We start from the raw sequence: 17,466 nt of genomic DNA, 5'->3' as shown, positions 1-17,466 counted from the left end.
TTTTAATAATTCAAGCTATTCAATAATACGAAAAATAAACGAACAATAAATACTATTAAAGACTTGAGCCTTCTTTTGGGAGGAAGTGGTCTTGTCTAGACAATGGAAAGAAGCAATGGCCATGTGACTAATAAGTCCAAAGTAAATGACGAATACTGAAAATAGGAAAGTACAGCTATGCAGTACCTAATTATATATATTTGGCAGAAAATCTAAGCAAAGCCATAAGATAGGTTTGGTTGGAGTCTAGGGTTTGGAGTCCTTGGTGCCCAAGGAAAAGTAAAATAAAAAGGCCAACAAGCTAGCAAGGCCTCCAAATCCAGTCCAAAACAAAACAAAACAAAAAGAGAGAGAGAAAGATGCAGAGAGCAGTAGTGCAAGTGACTAGCATCTCGGCTTTGAAAGTATGCCCAAACCATGCCGGAAAAATCACACAACTCACAAGAAAACTCATTCCTCCTTTTCCTCCCACAACTTCTTCACCACAATTGCCAAACCCCTGCGTTGATCTCTACTTCCGAAGCCCCTTGGAGGGACCATACTTTGACTCCCGGTCGATTTCCGAATACCAGCAAACGTTGGTGCAGAAACTATTGCCGCAGGCCTGGTCCCATGATCCCCTAACTACCCTCAAGCTCATTTTTCACCTCCCAGACGAACCCTTCTACGCGGCCGCTGTTTGGCTCCACCACAACCACCCCAAGACCCTTGCCTGCAACCTCCTGCCTATTGCAGACAACGGGGGGAATTGCCAGTGTCTTCGAAATTCTTTCCCGGCTAGACGCAGGCCACTCAGTTGATGACTACCCTTGGACTTGGACGAGGATGCTGTACAACATTAGCCGCCAGCAGAATTTATGTGCTAATCCCTTTGTGTTCCGTAGTAGTCGGGTAGAGACAACCAAGAAGAAAGCCAGCGCCTTGTTGAAGAGAAGGAAGACCATCGCCATGGATAACAAGGTCGCTGAGAGGTATGATCGCGATCCACATTATCGGTTCTTGCACGACCGGGTTTCGGACCTTATTGCCGAGTGCTTGAAGTATGATATTCAGGAACTGAACAAGCTTAAGCACAAGCAGCAGTAGCAGGGCGAGGAGGGGCAGGATGTTGAATAAGAAGAGTATCCAAGATAACTTTAATGATCCTAAGAAGAAGAAAATAGAGCACACTCTTAAAGAAAGCTCACAAAACAAACTAATTAGCAAAGCTTTTCTTATTTAGCTCTAGGCTTTGTTTTTTTCTTGGATGATTTACAATGCTTGAGGACTTGGGTATTTATAGCAAACCAAATGAAAGCTACACCACACACTTACTTCACCTACAACATCCACCTACTTCACCTACAACCTCCACTTACTTCACCAACCTCACACACTTACTTCACCTACAACATCCACCTACTTCACCTACAATTGACATTGATTCTCAACACAAGAGGTGTTGGAGTTGAAGATAACGAGTGCCGCTTCATATTGCCCTTCCAGACCCAACTCCTCCAAGGCCCCACGCCCCACGGGTCTGCTGTATGAAAGCATTGCGAGAAAATTTCCGCTGGGGATACGGCTGAGAAAGGAGGTTTTGGTGCCGTTGAGACAAGCCATGGCGTCAAGGAAGTCAGTCCAAGATGATGCCAACCCGTGGGGTTATGTTTTTCATCCGTTCCCTCGCACTGAGTGTCCCATTTTCAAGTATATGCTGGAGCTGAACGAAGCCATTGCCGCCAAGTCCAAGTCTGTGCCCGAGTTGATTGAGACCGGTGTTGTGCTTCCACACCAAATCCTAAGATATGCTTGGAAATTCGAGCAAGCCGCCGAGCTTCTGTGGGAGAGAATGGTGGAGGACTTGCACCAGAAGCAGGGGAAGCTCAACAACTGCTTGGTTGTGTGTAATGTGGACAAATCCTCCTGGTTCTGCAGCGAGGCTGGGCCTCTGGGGCTGTTGGTGTCTCAGCTGAATAGCCAGGATCCATGGAAAGGAAAGGTGGTGAGTTACACTCGAAACCCTCGGATGCATTTGATACCACCGACCAAAGATCTTAGGTCCAAGTGCAAATTTATGGGGAGTTGGGAGGAGAAGGACTGGTGGGACAAGGACTGGGAGAAGGAGGTTGATGTGGTGAAGGTGGTGTTTGATTTGATTCTGGAAGTCGCCGTGAAAGAGAATGTGAAGCCAGAGCAGATGATCAACAAGGTGTTTATGTTTAAAGAGAAATACAGACATAAAGACATTACTTGGAGTGGAATTAGGAGCTCAATATTTTGTGCTTACAAAGAAATACAGAGGAGGTTTGAGGCCAAGGGGTATAAAGTGCCACACTTGATGATTTGGAGTATGAACGATCGCATGAATCCATTGGGGCTGCCTGAGTGTAGCGCAGAACAAGGGGTGACGTTGTTGCGTGGCTTCTCCGACAACCTGGTCAAGTCCTTCTTGGACAACGATGGGGAAGTCGGTCCAGAAGAGATCATGGAAGCAGCCATCTCCAACGAAAAGTATCAAGCTCTGGCCGTAGTCGACTGAGTGGGTAAACCCCTATAATTATCTATCTATTTAAGTCATGGTAGTTATTAGTTTGGTTACTGATCTGATCGTGTGAGTTGCTTACTTTATGGAACATCCAGATTCCAAACAAGTAGTTATAACTTTGGTTGTGGAACTGATTAGTCTGTTTGCACTGGTAGTGATTTATTATGTGAGGTGAGATTTGCAATTGCAACTACGTTACACGATGCCACTCTGCAGGCTTTATTTGTATTCTGCTCGACAAACTAAGCGGAATCGAATGTTCCTTTGGTAGAGCAGCATCCCAGGTTCTGCTTTGGTTGTAAAGGATATAGAAAGAAAGCAGTTATCGAGATCATCAAACAATAGACTATACTAGTAAAAGATAACAATCATACGAAGAGATCCATTCTTGCCCTTTCGAAGCTTGTTACAATGCTTCCTTCGCTTTCCCACAACCCTTGCCAATCCTTAACCCAGTAGCTACAACAGAAGACAAAGTTTAATCCAATATCCTCATCAATCATTGTAATGATTTGACGTGTTGGATGGTCAACTCACCTAACCCAACTTTCACAATTCTGATTTGGGTTGAGTTCGGACTCATGCGGGTTTGGTTGGACTCGGGTTTTAATTGGGTTTAAAGTCTTATTCTTGTTGGATTTGGCTTCGTCCAATTTTATCGAGATCAATCTTATAATACCTTATATTTTTCTAATTTTGAACCAAACAACATCAATATTAGTTAAAATTCTATTTACTCATCATCATCCGGAGAAAAATTAAAGCATACAACTTCCAGAAATATATCAAACAACCACCTTTATTCTTCATTTACGTTTTATCTACTTTGAAAGATATGTGAATTTGCCGACCTTTTTGAATCTTGACCAGGTTATTTGTTGGAAGCAGACGGTGGAGAGAAAATTAAGAATATTAAAGCCAAAATTCTTATATTGTAATTCATATAAACAAGGAAAATCAACATAGAAAAGTTTCAAAGAAACCCTGAAATAAGTAAAATCCGTTGAGAAAATCGACACTATTTATACTGTTAATTAAGAGAACACCATTTGTAATGACATTTTATTTTTAATCATGCCCTTATTTAGTAAATGAGAAATGCTAAGGAGAGTTTCTAAAAGTAGGACTTTCTGTAGACTATCCGCCATCTCATATTTTTCGCATAATTATTTATAATATTGGTACAAAAATTGTGTCAAAAACATGAGGTGACAGAGAGTCTAAAAATTTTCACTTTTGAAATGGTATCCTTAGTATTTCTCTTAATAAATAACAATTTAACCATTACAAATATTAATGTCAAATTACTAAATTTCAAATGCCAAAAACATGAGGTGATAATATATCTCATCATTCAGACAAAAAAAAAAAAAAAAAAAAAGCTCAAGAAACGCATCTTATGTGGGAAATTGCTAGTACCAATAAAAACAAGCCTCTTCCCAGTTTCGCGTGATAATTGACTCTTTTAAATTTTATTTATTTTTTAGTAGATTTTTAATTGTTTATTAAAAAAACTTAGTTTACAATATTATTTATCTAAACTACATATTAATAAAATTATATTTGTTAAAGGTGAAAAAATAATTTAATCTTCTATCACAAAATAGAATCTGACAGTAATGTAATTTCGCACAAATCAAATTTTACATTTTTTGTAAGTCTCATCTACATATAATTCTAACATACCTCTAATTTAAAAATAAAAAATAAAAAATAAAGATCAAAACATCTTTCCCCTCTCTTTCTTATATAAAAATAAAAGAAATGTGTGGACATATGCTAGTAATAAATTCATAAAAGGGTTGGCTAGCTTCTTTACATGGGGTGAAGTTGTTCTTTTTGAACTTTTATTTGAACATTATTTTACTACTTTGCACTAATTTAATTAAATTTTCTTTTTTACTTTTTAAAAGTTAGCATTACCAATGTTTCATCAAATTTACGTTCCCTTATTTACCAATGATTCACCATTTAATCTCTCCATCTATATATTGAAATTCCAACAGGATTCTCTCTAGATCTATTTGGTGAGGATCTTAAGGATCCATAAATCATGTCTATTCATCGTATGTCGTGTAATAAATTTTTATCAGATACTACTTGTATTTAATTTTTAAATAAGAATATTTAAAATGATTTCTAACTGCAATAAATATATATAATTTGCATATTTCTGGAATCTTCACTAAAAAAATCCGAATTCATTGAAATTAAGATTATATATAGAGATGAAGATAAGTGGAGCCAGATAGGCAGTTGCAAGGAACTCATGAAAACCGAGTAACAGCAAAATACAGCCTAAAAAGGCAATCAAGCTACGCTGTAAAACTAGAGGAAAAATCCAGTCGACCAAACAAAAAAAAAAAAAAAACTAGAGGGAAAATCCAACAAAAAAAAAAAGGGAAGAAAAAAGCTTTACACTCAGAGTTCAACCATCAACCATGGCGGGTTCCGATCCAAACAAGTTGCTCGTCAAAGCCGATAAACTGTATGTACTTCTTCAATATCTAGTAATTTAATCATAAGTATGCATAATTTTGCGTTTGGTTTGTGCATTTTGATTCAATTGAACGAGCCAAATTTGTCTGTTAGTTATTGTGATTTCGATTAGTTATGGGCAGTAATATAATTCTGATTTTCTGGGTCAATTAGAAATTGGATGAAGTTGCATAAATTTTGAATCTTTTTCGGTAATCTGCATATGAAGTTGGCAAGCTTGAGCTTTCAGTAATCTGCTAATTTTTCAGTAATTTACAGTGGACAATCGACATTTTGATTTCGTTTGAGCTTTGTTTGTTTGTTGATGGGGGAAGAGCAGAAGAGGGCAAGCTCTGTCTTTTTATTGTTTGTATAGTAACTTTGATTGCTCAAGCATGCTAGTTTCCCCGTCTTCTGAATTACTGAACGCCTTTAATTTTCGATTGTAGAACAAGACTCAGTCTTACAAGGTGGAGTGCGGATTGGAAAAGCGCTACTCTTTTGTACGAACAAGCTGGTATGTAGTATGTTATGTGCAATTGCAAGCATTCGTTACAATGGTTGATAGGGATTTGTACTTAAACTGTTTTTGTTGTAGCAAATGGTTTTAGGATTGCCAAGGATTACGAGAAAGCAAAGGAAGCGTTGGAAAAAGCTTCGAAAGGACAAGAATTGATCTCCTCGTATCCTTGTTATCTTCTAGTAGTCTGGTCTGTCCTGTCAGTGTCTTTTGACTTTGTTTGTGATCTCTGTAGTTTCTCTCTTGCTATATCCTTTACAACCAAATCAGACCCTGGGATGCTGCAAAGCATATGGAGTCTGCTGCTGCTCTAGCAAAGGAGTTAGGAAAATGGAATGAAGTTGCTGACTTCTATAAAAGGGCGTCTGAATTGTACGCTGAGTGTGGGAGACCACAGCCGGCCTCAGATGCTCTTGCGAAAGGGGCCCGGTAAAGATATGCGTCACTCTCTTGCTTTTTGCAGCTATGAATCATAATGTCTTTGGAGGCTCATTTGAAATGATAAACCTTATTACAGTGCTCTGGAAGATTCTATGCCTGATGAAGCTATTCAACTTTACACTGATGCTTGTGCTATTCTTGAAGAAGATGGCAAGGAGCAAATGGCCTTTGATCTATATCGTGATGCAACTAGTGTTTACATAAAAAATGAGAAGTAAGTTCTCTAATAACATACCATTTGTCTTTTGAATTATTGTAATTTATCATTTTAGTTGATTTGGAGGATGAAGTAAACTTTGGTCATTATCATTTGTCTGGATGTATTAATAATCAAGGCATTTAAATGTTATACCTTATCGCGCAATTAAAGTTAAGGCCTTGGTAAACTTGAGTTTTCAGGTTTTAAATTCTTTAGAAAAGGGTAGTGCTTTGAGGTTGCAAAAGTTCTAAAATTAAGAGTTTTCTTTTTCAGGAAATCAGTGTAATCTGTATGCAGCTTTTTTGTATGTGTTTGATCATGTTCTTGAGATCTTGAATTTAGTGTTTCCACTGTTTACAGGTATACAGATGCTGCTGCTTTAATGTTGAGATTTGGCGTATCTGCTGATAAGTGCAATGCTACCCATAGCCAGTGCAAGGTTCGAAATGATTTTTCTGGCACTTTATATATTGTTTTTGTAGCATTTGTATTACCTATGCCACATGGCCCTTGTGTAGTTTCTGTATAACTGTGTTACATAGTCTTCTTGTATCCATAATTCGAGAATTCCTTGAGGCCTTCTTACATATAACCTGACTGTTACACTGAAAAGTAATATTTTCCGCACTTTTAGTTTCATATACTACTACATTTATAACTCAGACTATTACTCATTCTTCTTTGTTTGTCTGATAACTCGTGCAATGATTATACATGTGCTTGTTTCTTTTCTGTGTGCAAAGTTATTATATAGCCGCTGCATATGAACATTAACATATCGTTATCCTTTCTCCTTTTCCGCATTAGTCACTGTTTTCAATTGCTTTCTGTTTTATTATTTTTTTAAGTAAAAAAAATTAACTTTTACATTCTTTGTCTAATCAGGCATATCTTGGTGCCATAATTATTTACCTTTATCTTCATGACATCAAGCAAGCAGAACAATGCTACAATGACTGCTCCCAGTAAGTAAAAGTTGCCAGGGAAACTTGTGGTTTCCGCAATGTATAGAAGTCCAAGTTTTACTTGTTATTGTGAATATTAGAATGGTAACAAGTAGTTAAACATGTTAGTAACTACGAGTACGAAATATCCAGATTCAATATGTTTATGAATTATTAAAATAAACTTAGCGAGTATAAGGAGGCCCTGGTATAGCATCTTTTGATCCTCTTGAGACTTTGTTTTTTCTCCTTAAATCTTAAGGACGCGAGGGCAACTTTTTTTATAAGTCCAAATTCAGAACATGCATCTCATGAGATATTGGTTTACTGCTTTTGGCTGTGTAGGGTTGACGCTTTTATGAGAAGTGATCAATGCCGTTTTGCTGGTAAACTCCTCTCGGCTTACACAGACAGTGACGTTGAAGAAATAAAAAAACTTGCTCAGTCAGGCACGGTTAATCATCTTGATCACATGGTAATATATACGTTTGTTTGCCTCCTTTGGATATTTGAATTGGTATTAATCCAAATGATTCATCACTAATGGGGTTGTGGTCAGTTAAATGCCTTCTCTGTGGGGTGACGCTTGGAACTAATCATGGTTTGCTTTTCTGAATGCAACTGCAACTATTGAATTGAGCTTTGTCTCATGGATTCAGCATGATAACATATTCAAGAACTCGTAGAGACAACTCCAACAAGTTTGTTTGCTCTTGTGAAGAGTTGTTAAAACTGACACGTCTGCTTAGTGCTTACCAAAACATTGCATAAATCTTAAGTATTTTTGTTGATATTTGTGAAGAAATTTATAAATGTTGATAAAAAGCTGCAAGTACCACCTGGTTTATTCCATCGATGCTCGATTAACAATGAAATATTGGACTGTACAATAATTATCTTGGGTTTTATTCTGCCTTGCATGAATAATAAACTGCAAATATACATGTTTTTGGCTTCTATTTGACTAAACTGAAATGGCTGCAGATCATCAGGCTCGCCAGGAAACTGCCGACGGGTGATGTGAGTGCGCTGAAGACCCATGCTTCCGAGGATCAAGAAGAACCGCTGGATGAAGATGACCTTACATAACCTCAAAACAGAGATTGTCCTATATTTGATGATGTCTTCATCCTAGTACATTAAATATAACACGAAAACCGTTTGGCATTTACAGTTACACCGCGATATCTTTGCATTTAGTTGAATGAAAGAGAGCCTGTTTTGTAAACATGTGAAAAACCAAACTTGTAAGTTTTTGGGCAGTTTCATATTTTAGTAATTTGGGTATTGATATTTGACACTGCAATCCGCAGACATTGGCATTGGATGATGAATCCTGGATTTCAAATGTGTGTTCTCTCTGTAGACAATGTTCGAAACTACTTTATATAGGAGTGAGATTCGAACTGGGGTGCAAGGGGCAGGTACATTACCGTAACCATCTGCCCCTTGATTTCCCGTTCGAAAATCTTTTTGATGATGAGAAGAGAAATGGAATCCTAGAAGAGCTTCCAACTGATCCAGAGATTGAATGCACATCGAAGAAGAGTTTTCTACATACAACCGTGGATATATTATATATCCCCTTGTATACGTACTCACATGAAGAATCCACATGATGAGGGTTGTAGATACCTGGGGTATATCTCGGTTGCACAGATGAATCTCTCATGAAACATAGTTAAAATTATGATAAAACGGGGAACTATTACTTGGGATTAATAAAATTAAAAAATTAAAAAAAAAGTTATCAGATGAAGAACACCAGGTTAATTTCAAGGAGCATCTGATTTGGGGAATTTAGAGATTTTAGTTTGGGGTTGCTGGCAAACATTTTGGTTTTCTAGGGTTTTTGATGAATAAAAAAAGCACAACCTTTTCAAAATTTCAAATCAATGCACAAAAAATAGAAGCTAAAGTTTCGATCTTTAGCATTAAAAAACTCAACGAAACACAATAACACTATGATTTTGTATTGATCAAAATCTACCAAACCCCAATTTATCAGAAATTAATCAAAACCCTAAACCCTAGGCATCAAAACCCCAAAATCTACAAATTACAGTTCACCACATATGAAAATGACTCAAGAAATATAATAGAAATCTTTAGGGATGTACTATCCATACACCTTTTTTTACTTCTCACAAACCCCTAGTTGATTTTTATCATTTAATCTTTTTTAATTCAGTTGATTTTTATCATTTAATCTTCTTTAATTCAGTCGATCCAATAGATGGAAGTAAAGAAGGTGTATGAAATAAAAAGATATGTATAGACAGCACATCTCAATATTTATTATATTGGCAAGATGATGAAGAAGGTTTGGGTTGGGGGATTGAACCCAATTGTCTAATTAATGGGCTTGGGTTATATTGCTCAAAAGACCCGACCCAATTAACGTAAATACCCAAAAATACCCTTAAGATTGTCCTTTAATTACTCACATTGAGCTTCTTCTTCCCTCTGCAAAGGGGGAATTTGGCGCCAAAGTTCGTTACTTTCTTCATATTCTGTTGAGTCCTGACCAACCGATAACTAAACCAGAAAAATCAAGAAAGCTCTCATCTTTCTTTGTTCCTCAAGCTTTCTCTGCTTCTCCAATGGGGCCCAACCACCATTCATTTCTCCTAATCTTCTTTCTCACCACTCTGTTCTCAGCCATCAACCCAATCGCCACCGTCACTGCCTCTCCCTCACCACCACCGCCACCGCCACAAACCCCATCTCCATCTCCATCACCATCATCAACACCACCATCCCCACCGCCATTATCTCCGCCACCGCCTCCTCTGCATTCACGGCCATCCGCAAGCGCGACGCCCCAACAACTCAACAACATAATCGACGCCCTAATCGGAGCTGGCGACTTTGGGAACTGGGTCAACATCATCACCGGCGCAAACCCACTAGTCCTCCCTCTAAGCGCCACCCTCTTCATCCCGCAAGACAACGCTTTGAACAGCCTCCCCACCACCGACCCCTTCATGTTCCCCTACCACGTCGTCCCGCAGCGCCTCAGCTTCGCCGACCTCCAGCTCTTCAAGCCCGGATCCCGCCTCCCTACTCTGCTTCCCGGCAAGTCCATCCTCATCACGAACACCTCCCCCTCCAATTTCACCCTCGACGACGCTCCGGTCACTCAGCCCGACCTCTACGTCACCGCCACGATGGCGGTCCACGGCGTCGGAACGATTCTTCAGTACTCTGTTTACGGCGATGGGCTCAACCTCTTGCCCAAGCCCAATTCCGAGCAGGGGCAGCAGCAGCATAATCCTCCGCCGTCATCGCCGCAGGGGTTGTTTCTGCCAACCGGGGAAGCCATCGGCGCTGGGTGGAAGTCTGATGCGGCGCCGCCGTGCAACTGTGTCGAGTTTCCGGTCGGGTGGTTCTTGATTGCTTGTGTGGTTTTGGGGTTCAGGATTCACAGGTAGTTGAATTCTTGATGATAGCGATGATGACGATCGTGAATTCTTGATCAAGAATTGGATTTTAGGGTTTTTCTGGCAAATCCCAGACTGTTAATTGTGTGAATCTTAGTGTTTGATGATCATCAGTTTCAATTCCTTGGTGCAAGATTTGGGAATTTTGTTGTAATTCTGATCTTTCATGTAAATGGGGTTCTTACTCTGTATTCTTGCTCATGAATGCAATTTACTAGTCAATGACGACATTGTTCTTGTTTCTCCGCCAGTGTCTGGATTTCTTCCTATTTCACTTTTTTTTTTTAAGTGTGATTTTACGGGTATATCAGCATTGGCTAGAGCGGATGTGGTTACCCTTGCAATGCAACTGAGTTCCCGCATTCAAAGTCTAGTATCGCTTGTACAGAAGAAAAAAAAAAATGATTTCATTTTTTAGTTAGGTGATGCTCTGGTTTAGGGAAGAATGAAGTGCGTCTGGGAGATATTAAGTTATAGTTAGGACCTACTCTCGTACGAGTTCCTGACGGTCCATTCATCATTCATGAGGAAGAAACGAATGTAGAAATAGAAACAACTTCTGAAACGAAAGGGGACTTGAAACAGCACCTTTCATTTTATAAACTTATTTATCAATGATTAATGAAACAGGATAAGGAAAATTAGATGAGCTTAGCTGATTAAGTCCTAGATCCTATCCTCAAAACAGAAATCCTACTGAAGAAAAAGATCTGCAACCAATCGAAAACATTCCATCCCGCCAAATCAAGACCCTTGGTCCAGTTCATGAGTAGCCACATTACAAATATCTTGTGCCCAACTCAAGACCCAGAAACTCTCCCTCTTTCCCCTTACGGATTTTTTCGATCAAAGAATTAGGCCAAATGAATGACTAAATTCGAGGGAGAAAGAATGATGAGACCTAACCTTCTTACTTTTCCTTAACTATCTACATGTTTCTGGATCTCTTCGATCATTGATGCGAATGCCACTCTCCATTTTGCACTTTGTGACTTGCTGCAGAATACTCTCTGTAATGTACTTAACTCTTCTGAATCTGCCTTCTTTAGTAGTCTTCGTAGCACTAACTGCGTCTCTTCAGTTGAATGATGATCTTCCGCCGATGAACAATCCTGATCCGGCTTTGTCAAACTGACACCAAAAACATTCGTCTCCATTTCTCCTAGACAGCAACTTTGTTCGAATGAATGCTGCTTGATTTCACCAACCCTGCAAGACATTGACGGGACCATGCGCCTGTGATTCCAGTAGTCCACGCATTGATGGCCAGGATCAAGAGCCTCAATAGCCTGGAAGAAACATAGTCAGGTGTGAGATACTGGATTAAATTCTATTTTTGAGAGTGGAGTAAGAATTCTTTTTCTTCACCAATGACATAACAAAACCAAAAGCATACTTTTGTGCGAAAGAAATTAGTTTATCGCAGTAAAAGGTAATGACATAAACAAAGAGTTACTGCACCTCAGCAATGGGTTGGGAAAGAAATCCAAACATTTCGAGCCCATTAATGCTCTGCAACGACTGCATATGGGGCAGTCTGCTTTCCCCTACACTACTCCGTCTGTTTATTTCTTGGTGTAGTCTCTGTAGTACCATTTCCCAGCACTTCTCTGCCGATACATTTGCGAAAACCTCACGTGGGCAATCCTCCAAACTAACCTGAAATTCATGAAAGAAATCTGTTCAGAAATGCATAAACTAAATAAAATGAATGATTTAGAGCCTTTAGAAGTGTGATGGTGTTTAATGCTCACTAGTTTCGTAAACTATGAATTCAATGCAAGTATTCAACAAATTAATGGTCAGCTGTAACTCTGAAATTTACATTTCCCTCAATCTCTCACTTCATTGTTATTGGAGGTCCAGAGAGACATACCTTGAATAGAGGACCAAGAAGCCCAGCATCGAGAACTTCTGAAATATAGCTACAAACTTTTGTTGGGTCAAGCACACTATAAAACCTAACTCGGCTTCTATACCCTGAAAAAGACAACCATTATTTAGAAAGAAAGAACAACTAGACAAAACAACACGAGAATGAAAAGGAGAGCAAAAAATGCAACCAGAAGAAAGTTATAGAATCCAAGTAAGCCTAGCACTACTGCCAACATACCTTTTGGATATATGGCCCGCTTACTGCACCACAACTTGCCAGAGACAACAGCTCCAAAATCAATAGGCTCAACGGAAGGAATCAACTTTTGTAATGGATAGCTTTGGTCAGTCACAGATATATTTACACCGAACAACTTGTTGCCCTCACTCGCACAGTTATTCCTGATGTCCCTTGAACAGGCAGGGTAGTCATTGTTCAGAACTGTCAGAGCAGATACATTACAGTCATCATCAACCTTCATCATGTCTGGTTCTCTGGCTACATTTGAAATACATACTTTCTTTTGACTAGACACCAACGTAGAGGTCTCCTCCTCAATTGTGATAGCCTTGTTATCACAGTGATAAGATGTGTGCATCGTCCTGCTTTCTTGTTCCTCAGACATATAATTAAGATTCAGATCAAAGCATTCCATCCCCGTCTTTGCTTCATCATTCTTCACCAGAGTTTGATCGTCATTTTGAATATCCATAGTGATGGGAGACGTACTTAAACTAGAAGTTCCATGCTGTGACCCTGACTGGACTACTGCAGAAGAAACCTGACTGGTCAAACTGCTAGATGCATTTATGTTCACCTTCTCTTCTGAAACCGGGCAGCAAGGTGAAGGTTCCCTTGGATCACAAGATTTGATTCTTTTATGAGGCATGCCACTTTCTTCATCCAGCTTAGCAGTATATGTATCAGTACCGTCTCCTCCGTGGTCCTTCGATGCCCATACTTTTATGGCCTCTACTTTCCCTTCCAATGCTTCAACCAGCATATTTAATTCAGTGATAGTGTGGCGTTGAAGGACGTATCTATAATTGATGTGACATGAACAAAGGTGCTTTGCATGTTTGAGACATGAAAATCGGTCAGGAGAGCATTTGCAGCCGGAGGCAGACAAGTGCAAGTCATAGAAGCAAGAAAAACATTCTCTCTCATTGTTCAAATCAAAGTCTCTTTCCATCTTTTTCAACTTCATACAAATTGGAAGACGATCTAGTCTATCCTCCTCCATTCGCACTCGTATCTTAACTGCTCTGGTGAGTAGACCATCTTTGCCACAAACACTTTGCCAGCTCATATTTCTTGTGGTTTCCTTTCCAAGAACTGATTTTTCCCAGAGGGCATGTACAGCTTCCCGAGCTGATCCCATTAACAATTTGTCGTGTGAAATTGATGTCTTCCGATGCTGCTCACTGTAGAGCTCAACTGCAATTTGCCCATGTTCTAACCAATCAGCAGGGGCCACGTTCACTGCCTCAGCACAGTTGAAGCCGCAATTAAATCCAGAATGGTATGCCCGCGGGAAGGTAAGAACAAATTCCCCAGAATGCTGGATGGCTCGATGCACAGGTACACCTTCAGACTTTAAAACTGTAGGAGATAGCTGAGTGACCTGAACAAAAATGAAAGATGTAATATTAGTGCCTGAGATAATTATAACAAAACCTATATATGTTAGCATGTGAATAAAAATCTTCTTACCAGTTCATTGAGTAAATCAGGTTGTTCCTCGAACAGATCAGGCAAATACGCTTTCATTGTACGTTCCAAATCCGTAGCATGGCTTCCAGAGACTCCATACCATACTTTTGGGTCACCCCAGTGCAGATAATTTAGCGAATAGAGGTGGTGATCCTCAACATGCTGTTACAAACCACAAAAAAGAAGACCAAATAAGAAAACAGGAAACCGAAATATTACACTTTTTCAACAACACAAAAACAAAAAGATCTGGAGGCCCGTTTTTCGACCATCATAGTGGAATGACATACCCAACAAAATGAAGAAAAGCACATCCCAACATAGAGCCATGGGACTAGAACTCCCGAGATATCACTTGCTTCAAAACACAGTGCAGAACCAGGCAGACGTGGGAAGTTGTTTAGATTCCAACCTGACATTGCATACTTCTCCAAATCAATTCCGGTTGATGATGCCTTTGGAAAACCACTTCCAAATACTCCTGTCTCCAAGTCAGCTCCATAGTAAACCTGAAATACCAACATAAAAAGGCCATTTACAAAGATAAGAGTACATTCAATAATCACAAAATGAATTAAAGGTTCTGAAAAATATGGTTACATACCTCAACCTCATCTGTTGTTGGTGTCTCAACTATTCGCCAGTATTCACCTTCGATGTCCTCCACAGAGGGTTCCCATGTTTTGCTTTTAGTTTCACCACAAGTTGAACCCTCCTTGACATCCTTTGTTCCGAAGTAACTCTCCTTAAAAGTAGCAGCATGTTTCTGAAACTCTTCAAATGTAAAGTCTGATCCTGAAATGAACCCAAACCTCTCATCAGCCTCAGTAGCAGCATTAGCTTCTGAACGTCTTCTGGCTCCCATTCTTGAGTTCCTCCTCCGTTTACGCTTCCGACTTCTACTTTTCTTTCTCATGGCCTCTCTGTTTTGCAGCAAGTCAACTTGCTGAATGCGTGTAGAAAATTTGGCACGTTCCCACACCTCTTTCTCCTTAAGAGGGCAGGGAGGAGTCCAGGAAGGTGGAGGGACAATCCTGCATATACCATAAGATTCGGCCAGTGGGCAGATCGTTGCTATGTAACCAAGCGTATCTTCAAACTCCTAAAAGATGAGAACATCACATGTAATTAAATAACCATATATACAAAAAATTCAATGATACAAAAACTGCGACCATCAAAGATGTTATAAAAAGCAATGCAACTATCAAACAAATAAAGATGAATACCTCAATAGTTGGATAAAACACGGGCGCTTCATCAATATCTGGCCTGCATGCTTCCTCCGGGTTCCATCTAGCTGATATCTGCAAGAGGCCAATAATGGGATCATTAAGGATCGTAAGGTAACAGAAGAAAACACAAAAAAAATGCGGACAATCTAGGATTTGATGACACAAATGTTTCTTCCAGTTCATTTTCACATGTCTTTCTTTTAATTCATAAAGTACCCAAAGATGCCCGTGTGATGTTATTCAAACACAAAACTTTACAGAGATGACGCTATCACTTCTTAATTATTAAATGTATGCTATGCAACACGATAACTAATTATAAAACGGTCTATACCTTTCGACTTTGAGGGCTGCCAGAGCCCTCAAGTGTGTTATCACTTTTGTGGTTGTTCTTAGAAGAATGATCCTGCAAAGCATTTCCCATAAGAATAAAAAATCAATTGACAGCTTAAATTTAGAGACGTTGACAGACCAAAGGCATTCAGTTAAGACAAATAACACTGTAATACGAATGATCCTTCAAAATATCTATTTTAAAACCATTTACTTTCTAAATTTCACTGCCTATAAACGCATTCAGGTGTAAACAAGCACATTACAGTAGCAGATAAAAATGGTCACAAAGACGATATGCAATAGAACTCAGAAATTACAGATGCACACATGACCGCAAAAACAAGCAGAAGGGGATCTTACAAAAACCGATTATCAAGCAATTGATTACAAACTTTGAAGAAAAGAAAACCAATTATGCACAAAAATAAACAAAAAAGGAAGTATAGTTAAAACACATTCTGTAGATTTTACACGTATAAGAAACAGATAACACAGATCTGCAATTTCTTGTAGGTTAACGAAGCAGATGATTTCGATAACATAAACAGAAAACACAACATCCTATCCGGCCTGAGATTGAAACCCGACTCATACATATGACATAACTACACACACATATATATATATGACATAATGGAAAGAAAACAACATTAGGGATAAGAAATCCAACCTCCATCTGCTGAGATTCTGCAGTTAATTGCAACTGTTCCACTGACTGTAAAAATTTGTGAAACCCTGATCACCCAAACAATATCTGCAAAAGAAAACCCCTTCACTAATCAAAATCAATACATAATCAATCAACCAAAAAACAGCTTTCCTACTTTCTCCATAAACCAAACAGAACTTAACCAAAAGAACACAAATTTACGCAATACCTAATTCACCCAACCCCAGAAACAATTTCTTTCCACTTTCTGATCAAACAAACACAAACCCAATTGGCATTTTCACGAATTGAATCCAAATCAAAACGAGAAACCCAATACTTTTTCAACTGCATGCATCTAACCCACCCCAGAAATTCTTACTGTTTTGGTAAATTTAAATTCTTTTCTACATCCACAAACAAATTCAAATTTTTTCCTATTAAGGCAAAAGATTGACTTTGTAAACAAAACTAATATATTTGGAAAAAATAATCAAAGTACAAAAAAAAAAAAAAAAAAAAAAGCAAAATATTAGTCTACAAGCAATGAGGATGAAAGCAGACAAAAACCCTAGACACAGTTTTTCAGAGAATTAAATATATAGAATACTAAAATATGGAGAAAAAGTGGATTGGAAAATCAAGAGGGTACCTTAAGAGCAGGCCTAAGATTCCCAGGTAGGGTGATGACTTGATGTGTAGGCAATCGTTATACTTGGGAATATATGCAACCCTTCCTCCTCTACAAACACTTTTTAGAAAGAAAAGAAAAAAAAATCTTGGTAATTTAGATTTTTGTTTTTTTGTTTTATTTTTTTGGGATAATATTAGTAAGAAACAAATAAGAGAAAGAGAGAATGATGTGGAATAAGGAATCCTGCATGAACGAGGAAGTTGGATCGAACACTAGTAGGAAAAGGAAAACAAGCCAAGTTTTTGGTGTTATTTTTCGAATTTTTGTAAATACTTATTTATTAGAAGGAGAGGAGGTGAGAGAGGGTCAACCCGCTCGAACGCACACAGTTTTAACGGAAAGTGGTGAGTAGTCCAACACTCCAAATCCAAAGTGCAACCAACCGCGCAATAACTTGTTTGTAAGTTTCAA

At 38.8% G+C, this 17,466-nt stretch overlaps 4 protein-coding genes across 5 annotated transcripts; 3 read left to right on the top strand and 1 right to left on the bottom strand.

Moving 5' to 3' along the window:
- The first annotated feature begins 1,600 nt into the window (after positions 1 to 1,600).
- On the top strand, positions 1,601 to 2,521 carry LOC137724638 (uncharacterized). The gene has a single exon (XM_068463386.1). It carries the CDS (start codon positions 1,601 to 1,603, stop codon positions 2,519 to 2,521), a length of 921 nt encoding a protein of 306 aa, XP_068319487.1.
- A 2,333-nt stretch (positions 2,522 to 4,854) lies between these two features.
- LOC137725531 (gamma-soluble NSF attachment protein-like) lies at positions 4,855 to 8,457 on the top strand. The gene is made up of 9 exons (XM_068464255.1): positions 4,855 to 5,015; positions 5,455 to 5,522; positions 5,604 to 5,688; positions 5,796 to 5,954; positions 6,043 to 6,180; positions 6,526 to 6,604; positions 7,051 to 7,130; positions 7,455 to 7,584; positions 8,094 to 8,457. Exons 1-9 carry the CDS (start codon positions 4,969 to 4,971, stop codon positions 8,196 to 8,198), a joined length of 891 nt encoding a protein of 296 aa, XP_068320356.1. The 5' UTR covers positions 4,855 to 4,968; the 3' UTR covers positions 8,199 to 8,457.
- Positions 8,458 to 9,712: 1,255 nt separating this feature from the next.
- LOC137724637 (FAS1 domain-containing protein SELMODRAFT_448915-like) lies at positions 9,713 to 10,543 on the top strand. The gene has a single exon (XM_068463385.1). It carries the CDS (start codon positions 9,713 to 9,715, stop codon positions 10,541 to 10,543), a length of 831 nt encoding a protein of 276 aa, XP_068319486.1.
- A 487-nt stretch (positions 10,544 to 11,030) lies between these two features.
- On the bottom strand, positions 11,031 to 17,419 carry LOC137725741 (lysine-specific demethylase JMJ18-like). 2 transcript variants are annotated; one of them, XM_068464514.1, is made up of 11 exons: positions 17,014 to 17,419; positions 16,383 to 16,466; positions 15,711 to 15,782; positions 15,371 to 15,448; positions 14,746 to 15,243; positions 14,432 to 14,650; positions 14,142 to 14,303; positions 12,666 to 14,052; positions 12,429 to 12,532; positions 12,014 to 12,211; positions 11,031 to 11,841 (listed from the first exon to the last, which is right to left on the bottom strand). In XM_068464514.1, exons 2-11 carry the CDS (start codon positions 16,386 to 16,388, stop codon positions 11,473 to 11,475), a joined length of 3,093 nt encoding a protein of 1,030 aa, XP_068320615.1. In that variant the 5' UTR covers positions 16,389 to 16,466; positions 17,014 to 17,419; the 3' UTR covers positions 11,031 to 11,472. The 2 variants fall into 2 exon arrangements, with proteins under 2 accessions (XP_068320615.1, XP_068320616.1); XM_068464515.1 differs by lacking the exon at positions 17,014 to 17,419 and adding an exon at positions 16,591 to 16,784.
- Positions 17,420 to 17,466: the final 47 nt, after the last annotated feature.

This window comes from Pyrus communis, chromosome 2, assembly GCF_963583255.1.
Source record: "Pyrus communis chromosome 2, drPyrComm1.1, whole genome shotgun sequence".
In the NCBI taxonomy this organism is placed as follows: Eukaryota; Viridiplantae; Streptophyta; class Magnoliopsida; order Rosales; family Rosaceae; genus Pyrus; species Pyrus communis.
Note: the sequence above shows the minus strand (reverse complement) of the source record. Positions and strands in the feature narration are given on the sequence as shown.

What these genes read in the sequence shown, in the direction of transcription:
- LOC137724638 (XM_068463386.1), top strand. Translation starts at nt 1,601, where the DNA reads ATGGCGTCAAGGAAGTCAGTCCAAGATGATGCCAACCCGTGGGGTTAT.
- LOC137725531 (XM_068464255.1), top strand. Translation starts at nt 4,969, where the DNA reads ATGGCGGGTTCCGATCCAAACAAGTTGCTCGTCAAAGCCGATAAACT. An exon ending in TCTTTTGTACGAACAAGCTG is followed by an intron (nt 5,523 to 5,603) that starts GTATGTAGTATG and finishes TTTTTGTTGTAG; the next exon opens with CAAATGGTTTTAGGATTGCC. An exon ending in TTAATCATCTTGATCACATG is followed by an intron (nt 7,585 to 8,093) that starts GTAATATATACG and finishes AAATGGCTGCAG; the next exon opens with ATCATCAGGCTCGCCAGGAA.
- LOC137724637 (XM_068463385.1), top strand. Translation starts at nt 9,713, where the DNA reads ATGGGGCCCAACCACCATTCATTTCTCCTAATCTTCTTTCTCACCACT.
- LOC137725741 (XM_068464514.1), bottom strand. An exon ending in TGTTTTATCCAACTATTGAG is followed by an intron (nt 15,244 to 15,370) that starts GTATTCATCTTT and finishes CTCATCTTTTAG; the next exon opens with GAGTTTGAAGATACGCTTGG. An exon ending in GCGGGCCATATATCCAAAAG is followed by an intron (nt 12,533 to 12,665) that starts GTATGTTGGCAG and finishes TGTCTTTTTCAG; the next exon opens with GGTATAGAAGCCGAGTTAGG.